At 53.7% G+C, this 8,645-nt stretch overlaps 3 protein-coding genes across 3 annotated transcripts; 1 reads left to right on the forward strand and 2 right to left on the reverse strand.

Moving 5' to 3' along the window:
* Nucleotides 1-82: 82 nt before the first annotated feature.
* On the reverse strand, nt 83-3,337 carry IUM83_13363 (cleavage induced predicted protein; the record flags this gene model as incomplete). The annotated part of the gene is made up of 6 exons (XM_067938036.1): nt 83-246; nt 335-929; nt 993-1,036; nt 1,119-1,385; nt 1,489-1,638; nt 3,118-3,337. The coding sequence occupies 6 exons, from the start codon at nt 3,335-3,337 to the stop codon at nt 83-85; spliced, it is 1,440 nt and encodes a 479-aa protein (XP_067788290.1).
* Nucleotides 3,338-5,497: 2,160 nt separating this feature from the next.
* IUM83_13364 (uncharacterized protein) lies at nt 5,498-5,857 on the forward strand (the record flags this gene model as incomplete). The annotated part of the gene is made up of 1 exon (XM_067938037.1): nt 5,498-5,857. One exon carries the CDS (start codon nt 5,498-5,500, stop codon nt 5,855-5,857), a length of 360 nt encoding a protein of 119 aa, XP_067788330.1.
* A 228-nt stretch (nt 5,858-6,085) lies between these two features.
* On the reverse strand, nt 6,086-7,901 carry IUM83_13365 (uncharacterized protein; the record flags this gene model as incomplete). The annotated part of the gene is made up of 7 exons (XM_067938038.1): nt 6,086-6,356; nt 6,420-7,090; nt 7,151-7,210; nt 7,292-7,371; nt 7,451-7,599; nt 7,660-7,744; nt 7,811-7,901. The coding sequence occupies 7 exons, from the start codon at nt 7,899-7,901 to the stop codon at nt 6,086-6,088; spliced, it is 1,407 nt and encodes a 468-aa protein (XP_067788329.1).
* Nucleotides 7,902-8,645: the final 744 nt, after the last annotated feature.

Below are 8,645 nucleotides of genomic sequence, written 5' to 3' on the forward strand. Positions count from 1 at the left end.
TGCGAAGATGTCACACAGCGTACACTGTTACGCACGCTGGCTTCTGGACACGCGAATGCGGACTCACCACTTAGATCACTGCCTAAGCAAACCACTTCATCCTCAGACAAATCCAGCGAGTTGACCCCAGGGTCACCACGTACACATCGTGGTGCAGCACATTCTGCAGACTGAATGCGAGGATACATTGGATCAACACGCCTCGCTGGTAGCGGGTGATCACCGCCGTGCTCGTGGCAAGCGTACCTGTAGCACATCCGGCAGAAGGAACCACAATATACATCCACAAGTTCGGCGTAGCTGTCTGTCGTTCGTAAACCCAACGCTGCCATACCCGTTGTTGCTCCACTCACAAGGTTGTCCACAAAGCTCGATTCGAGATTACGGATTGGTGGCTGCAATCGTCGGCTCAACACCTTGGCACGCTTTTTCTTTGACAATGACGCCTGCTCCATTAATTTCACAATGGACGCAACATCGGGATCTGATGACTGCGCTCCGTCACGGCTGAGTTTCTCGATCTGGTCAATCCTAGCTTGTGCTCGCAGCCGCGAATCGTGCAGTTTTTTCAGTTCGCAGTATGCCGTATATGCCTGGGAGAAGTCCAGCTCAGTCTTTAGCGCCTGAAACACTTGCTCCGAGTCGCCGAGACGACCCACCACCAGTCGTAGAACGTACTCGATCACCTCTTCGTCTGCCGCATTCCCGATTCTCAAAGCGTATTTCTTCGCGGCGTCATCACCACCACTCCCGTTGCTTGGTCTTGTGATAGCTGTGTAACGCAAGATAGGATCATCTTCAACGCGATAGTTCGCACGGACTCCGATGCTAGTCGTGTATCGGCGTAGTGGCTGAATTTTTTCGACCCGGTTGAGCTGAATCAGCGCTGACACTGTTTTCTCGCGCACAAACCCATCGCCACGACCAATCTGAAAAGAAATAACCCCAGCGCTTGTGCTGCACGAGTGTTGTGTGACCTTTAACTTCCTCACGGCGTGCTTTTCAGTGGCAGTACGGGGCAGAACATGTGATGTCACTGCGATCAAGCATGGCGTAGTAAAACAACAGTGTTAGGAAATCGTTGTCAACTCAGTCGCAATGCGATGCAGGAATCGTACCGTTTTGTAGAAAAAGCAGTCGTTTATGCTTCTCCAGCGCTGCCCGATATGCCGATATCTCCTGCCGAGCCTCCACCAATATTACTTGCACCTTTCGTCTATGGCAGCTGCGAATGACAGGGAGGTGTGCAGCCACTAACGCGCTCACGGCACGAGTAACATCACTCTGCGGCTTCACCTCGCTCGGAAACACGGACGAAATGCATTGTGTCGGCTTGCCGAAGCTCTCTAGAATTGCGCACTGGGTTGCCAGTGTGTCAGTTTCGTCTGCAAGATTCATTGCAATAGCGCCGTCAGTTAGCAAGTTGCCGAGATCAATAAATAATTGTCAGAGCGCGGAAGTAGTAGGTCAGACGCAGGTGTACCATACCATAGTATGTGAGCGGATGGTCGGATCTTGTATCGAATGGCACGCATTGCACCCGGAGGATGTTTGAAGGAGCCACGTCCAGGTAAATGCCACGGTATGAAGTAGGGTGAATCAGTGCAGTACAGGGCACGTCCATGCGGGGCGGTTTGACTGCAACGCAGTGTTTAGCCTCCACATTAGATTCATGATGCCGCTCCTTTTGTTGAACATCCTCCGAACACGCCGTGCTGTTTGTGTCCGAATGCTCGTCGACGTTTATGACTTCAGGCGTTTTCCTCTTTTGAGCAGCGGGTTTTGGCGGGCAGGAGCGTATCTGCTCCTGTTTGCGATGCGATCGGATCCGAGCCAATTCTCGCTCTTGAGCTTGCACGTCATTGAGCGCCACACGATCCAGGTCAAAGAATGTGCTAGAAGTCACACGCCGTTTTTTTCTCGGTGACGACGATGGTGATGGCAGAGGTATTGCAGAAGGTTCCTGGGGTAGCGATACGGAAGTCACGATGCGTGAAGACGAAGTGGTTGCAGAAGCAGACTTGCGGCAGTGGTACCGACCAAAGGCGTCCCTCTCTCCTTCATGTACTCGGTCCGTCATTGCAGTAGACAGTGGTGCTACAGACTTCCTTGATGGCAGCAGTCTGGGCGACGAGACAGGAGATGAGGCAGGCGACGACGACGTAGATGAGGATGACGACGATATCGATAACGGAGCACTTTGGGTCGCTGTCGCAGGTTTTAAAGCAGAATCTCGATGTTGGGCCCCGTTCGTCAAATATTTCTTGGAACTGAGTGTCTTCTTCGTCAGCTCGTCCTGAGGTATTCTACCACGCTTTTGGCTGCCATCAGCACTTTTTCGTTGCATATTCGGTAATACACGCTTGCGTTTGCCTTCACGTGATACCTCCGCCGCTTTATCCGCCACCTTCTTATTTGATTGTGACGAAAACTGCGGACGAGTCACTTCCGTGTTATTTCGTGCTGATTGAACAGAAGAATGAGTCTGACTCGTGCTCAATACACGGTCATTCAGCACTAGCCGCTTCTTCCCGGCCTTTGCTGGCAATCTTGGCGAGTCGTCACTAGACGATGTCAGAGAAGACAGCGAAAACGATCGAGTTCGGCTGCCAACAGAAGAATCTGACAAACTTGACGACGACGAGGAGGAGGATGAGGATGAGAGAAGGTCTACAACCTCTACCGCCTTCGGTTTCGCTGCTGATTGTGCACGTTCTCTTTGTCGCCCGTCCTCATTACGCTGGGTGCTTGTGTCTTTAGGCCTTCGTCTCCTCTTCGGCGAGCCCTTGGATTTAGCCGCAGGTTTACGATTGAGGCGTCGCAGCGCATCGTGGGCAGCAGCGCGGCGCCGACGACGCGCTTCGGAGCTCGAACTCGAGTCTGAGCTGGAATCTGAATCTAGACTTGAGCTGGAACTAGAACTAGAGCTGGGGCTGCTGGCTCTAGCTCGCGGAGACTTAGCAGAGCGTTGCTTCTCTCTGCGCGTCCATCCTCGACTGCCGCTGGCTGCGGGCTTCGACGCCGTCTGCCTCCGCTCGGCCTGATGTTTTGTATGGGGCTTATTGGTCTTCGTGGCCAGCAGCGGGGGCGCAGGCGTCGCCCGCTTCTTTGTCTGACTCTCATTCTTCTTCTTCGTCTTCTTCTTCGCCTTGTCGCTTGTCTCGAAGGCTGCGGCCATCGCCAGCGCCGCCTCCACCGCGTTCGAGTAGCCGACAGACTGCGCCGGCCTCCGCGGCACTGCGGGGGACGCCGCGGGGGTCGTTGAGGACGACGCGGACGCCATCTCGCAGTCGGAGGACGCGGCGCTGCTGTCGCTCAGCACGATCACCTCCGCCATCGTTGCGTCCACCAGGCGGCTGCTTTTTGTGTGAAACGCCGCCTTTTGATCAGCGAAGTGATTGGTCGAAAACGACATACATCTTATTACCGTGAACTGTCAAATATGTGCCACTTCAACATCTAACGGGGTGATCAGGTCCAGTCGGCAGTCGCGAGCCTTGACTCGGTCGGGCAGCTCGCAACAAGCAAGACACCGAGACGTCTCCACGAGAAGATGAACTCGGACCTGATCATATTGTGGACGAAGGGGCAGGTGAATCTTCTGCTTCTACTGTAGTGGTGAAGGGTATGCGCGATGCCGTTCCTTCAAGGGATAAGTCAGCCGCGGACTGAGCAGCACATTTTGGCTCCAGGGGTTGACAGAGTATTTTGCACTTTGCGGTGCCGTTATGTTTTACTTGGGCACCATGGAGCCTTTGGACACGGCTGTGCTTCAGCTCGTTGTTGCGCTACTTTTCCCACTAAAAGGCACAGGGTTTACAGCGGAAATCACTTGGTGCAGTCGACCAAAACGAAACTCAAATATCCACCTCACTCTGTTTCCTGAGGGGCTTGTGGTATGAATAGCTCATGTGACTTGTATGATAGATACTACGAAGCCTGGATCAAGACATGCTGAACGAACTGATGCTCAGCGATCTGCCTCGACGGGACAAATTATCGGACGTGGAGGAGTGCTACAGATGAACAAGTGACGATCGACGTGGATCTTCTTGTCGCAAAACACAGAAGTAGTTACCTCGTTTGGGAACCCGCTTCTGCATACGGCTGTGACCGTGGAGATATCCCATCTCGTACTTCAAAAAACGCCTCGAGTGGAGCTAAAGCCACTGTCTCCGTGGTGGCATCCATTTGGAGCAGTGCTCATCAGCTTTACTGAGAGCTCCACCATTGAATTCCAGCTCAAAACGCTACACATCAACATCACGGGCCTTCCAGCACGATCACCGATATTATACAGGGCTACAACTTGGTTGTGGCCAGACGCTGCTCGTGGCCTATTTAGATTTTAATCCCGTTTGTCGATGATCACGACGACATTCTGGAAATGGACGCGGTGACTGCGAATCACCCTCTCGGAATGCATGTGATTCGTGGACATCAAGTGAACGGTGTGTGCCCGTCGCCGGTACTCTCTCGGTGGTTTGGAGCGCACGGCTTCCGTGTGAAATTACCGGTAGGCGTGGGCAAAGAAAGCATGCATTCGGGAACTGTTCGCGTATAGGTTTCGTATGACTTCAGGAGAAAAGCACACCAGTATTGGTGCTCGACCCTCTGAGCGTATCTCTGGAGAGCGGAGAAGCCCTTCATCCCCGGAAGCGCATTAACACCGCATGGGCCCACTTGGGTCACCTCAAGCGACGAGCTGGATGCAAGGAGCACGTATATTTCGGTTGTGACGGCGGACGCCGAGCGGAGTTCGAATTGTTTTGGTACCCATTTACACGACGGGGAAGTGTCCGGATGACGAAGCACTGCTTCGGAATCAGAGATGTCGCTCGGATGGGCGCTGTCGTCGGCAAACTGTTGCGGTGTGAAATACTGGCTTCGATGAACATTGACGGCACCAGCAACCCGTGCGTTGTTTTTCGCGTGGGCTGTCGTTGCCGGCAGAGTTCGATCAAGCGGCACACGTTGAACCCGGTACGCTGCCGTTTCCGTCACTGCGATGACGCTGTCTATGATATGCATCTCACTAGTGTGTAAATTGTGTGTTGCGTAAATTTGGGATCCTCCCGAGAGCTTCGAAAGCGACTATCAGCACGACGAGCTGTCCGTCGTGGTCATGGACAGCGACCCCCTCAAGACCGACGACACCATCGGGCGCGTGCAAATTGCTCTGGAGCCGGTACGACGCGCTCTCCAGTATCCGGACACGTAGATGCTCGGAGGCAACTGCGGCTCCATCACGCTCGAGATGGAGTGGCGCGGCTTCTAAAGGCAACACGATGCGGCTTGCATGTCAGTCCGAGAGATACGGTCGCGGAAATAAAAGCGCCCACTTCACCAGTTGAGCCCATCTCCTCCCGTGACTTGATTAATCTATGGTCTCACGCTAGGTACGATTTCGTCGACTGCTCTATCAAGTCTCACTTGTCAACAGACCACCAAGGCCCTGGGCGCTGTTCTCTCCTTGTCGTCGACGCCTTCTGCAGCCATGAACTCGCTGCTGTTCCTGTACCTGAACCTGATCCGCGGGCCGCAGATCGTGGCCGCCCGCCGCGAGAAGGAGGAGAAGGAGAAGCGCGCGCAGCTGGAGGCGGACATCGCGAGCGGCAAGGTGCCCAAGATGGCGAGCTGCAAGAAGTGCGACGCCCCCGTGGACCGCCTGGCGGTGCCCATCGGCGTGACGCCCACGTGCGCCGCGTGTCTGGCCAAGGAGGCCGAGGAGCTGCGCGTGGCCAAGATGGAGATGCGGCGGGAGATCAAGATGTCGCCCTTCCTGTGGTTCCAGGTGTTCATCATGCTGCTCGGCCTCACCGTCTTCTTCCACCGCAACGTCATGCCGCTGTTCTAACGAAGAGACGAGAGCGGGGCATAAGCAACCGCGACGGAATATATAGATGAGCTTATACACAACGTGCAGGCATTGAGTCTCGCTCCCTGTTATTGACAACTTACTCGATCATGTGCATACACAGTGTGCGCTTCACACATGCAAAAAACAATGAACACGAAGAAAGGTAGGGGTGTATTTCACAGATTACGATTACATTCAACGATAGCTCAAGTATACCAATCAAGTCTACCAGTCATCGTCGTCGTCTTCATCTGAGTTGTTAGTTATGCTGTCTCCAGCCACTGGTTGGTCGGCTGGCTGTGACTGAGAATCGGAGGGCGCTGCAGGTGGGCTTCTTTGAGTAAGCTCCATCACATCGCGGTTGTCCGAGTTGCGAGGAGAGCACGGCGGGTCGAAAGCGGTCCCTGGCGCAAATCGCACCGTTGCATGCTTCTTTTGCTTTGCTGGAGGTGGTGATGTCTCTTGGTTGTTTGAGCGGTCCTCTGCTGCTGCTGATCTACGCGTAAAGTAAAAAACAGTGAGTGCACGCTTTTTCGGCGCATGCACTGTTATACCGTACCTGTTGCGCGAGTTCTGCTTCGTAATTAAACTCATGAGGCGCGAGCTAGCGTCGAGAAATCCTCGGCGCTCTTGCGAGCGACTTGACTCAGTAGCTGACTCGTCGTTGCTGCCGTCAGCCGTCTTCTTGAGTAGCTTACTCCACTGCCATTTGCCCAGACCGCTGTCGTCACTATGGCCCTCACTAACCGCAGCTCCTTTGCCGCGCTTGCCTTTCTTCTTTGTGGTAGTCACTGTCGCTGGGTCTACTCGCACGGGAGGATTTCGATGGATCACTTGTCGCTGCGAGAGGAAAGTTAATTCTGCTGATGTGTCGCGAACTGTGCTGTGTTGCAGCAACTGCCGTGCCGCCTGCTCGCTCCTAGACGCTTGGTCATCGTCGTAGTCGTCTTTGTCGCTATCTTGTTGGTCCTTCATCTCTTTCTCTTTGTTGAATACTTCAACTGGATTCTCATCCACGGCAGTATTCGTTTGCTGGTTCGGTACGAATAGCCGTCGGACATTTCGTGGCGTGATGTTGAGATAGCTCTTCCGCCTACCTGTCACGGGCGCATCAGTGGGTGTGAACACCGACACCTTGTACAACAGAACACCCACCCCAGCGACGAGAGCTGGTCCAAGTTGTTCAACAAGTTCGCGATGGAAGTAGCCCTCCACTTCTCCCGTCGGATCCTGTACAAAATGCATCGATAAGTTGTTGTCCACTACCTGCAATCACAAGTGTCTGCTTACATGTAGAACGGCTACAATCTCTTCATCAACGTAGCGCACTGACTTAATGAGCACTAAAAGCTGCGCAAAAACAAAGAACACCGTACTCATGTTGAAACCCCCAAATCTAAACAACACGAAGGAAAGACATGATGTCTTTACCTGCGGGACCTTGGCCAGTGCTTCATCGTCGTCCACAATGCTCTGCACTGTGCACTTCAAGCTTCGGATTTTGATGCTGCCTACAACGCCCACCACAGACAGTGTACGTGAACCACAATTCTCATTCCAGCGATTGGTATGCTCGACCCATTCGCTCACCATAGAGCGTCCCTGATATAGCGGGCATGCCCAGATACTGGCACATCTCCACCCACGGGCCTTGGTCGAACACTGTCGCGATTGCCACCGAGTACCGATCCGAGTTGGCGCTGGCGATCCGAGTGTGGTCTCCCTGCGAACTGTCCAGCCTGCCAGCCACCAGCAGTCAGAATACTGCTGGTTTTCTTAGTAATTAACTGCCCACTCACTGGTCCGCGCGCTTCTTCATGACGTCCTGCAGCGGGCCGGGCACGTGGCGCATCCACTTGAGAATGCTCTGCTGCGACCCCAGGTCTGCGTATCGCTCACTCAGCTTCACTTCACAGTACAGTTACCACGGATACACTGATAGATGCGCACCCTCGTCGTCTGCCTTGCGTCGCCTCTTGCCGCCCAAAGTGGCGTCTCCGCCAGCGTCGAGCGCCATGTCTTCGTCCTCGCTGCCACTCATGACAATATGTACGCTGCAGTGCTACAACTCCCAATAGAAGACCCCATACAAAAATCAGGTGTAATATGTGGTGAGACCGCAGTTGTCAATACGTTGAGCAAGGTGCTGGCCGCGAAAGTGGAGGTGCTGCGAGAGGTTTATGATGAAGTGAACCACCAGTAAGCTTACTCGTGAAGACTCGTACTGCTGTTGCAGACCGGGAGGAATGGCCACTTATTTAGATTCGCTACATTATAAGGAATACTTCACCACTTCGAAAACACGACGATCACTAACGCGCTAGCGGTGGGTTGTGATCAAAAAAAATTCGCGTTTGTACATCCCGAGTGCACTGAAAGTGGCGTCTTTGTGTGGTATAGCTATTCAGGCGAGCGACAGGTCCTACCAATTGTGGTGCGGGGCAACCTCACGACGCACCGCCTGCTCGTCGAAAAGGAAAGAAATATGCAGGTGACTGCTCCGCCATCGCCGGTAACTATGGGTTTCCATTCAACTTGGGGGGCAAACACACTACTTCATTATGAACGCTGATTCAATGGCTAGACCTCTATCCGAATCAATCTAACCGTGTTGGGCAGTTCAATGACGAAGAGTAGAGCCGCCCCTTGAACCTTCGATCATCTTGCGGCGAACTCGGACACTGATTCGGAGCATAGACGCAAGGAGGACTTGAAAGCGTCGGAAACCCAGCGTCCATGTAACTCGATGGTAAGGAAATCCGTACCAACCCGGTACAGGTGAGTC

Source organism: Phytophthora cinnamomi, assembly GCF_018691715.1.
Source record: "Phytophthora cinnamomi strain GKB4 chromosome Unknown Contig54, whole genome shotgun sequence".
Classification (NCBI taxonomy): Eukaryota; Oomycota; class Peronosporomycetes; order Peronosporales; family Peronosporaceae; genus Phytophthora; species Phytophthora cinnamomi.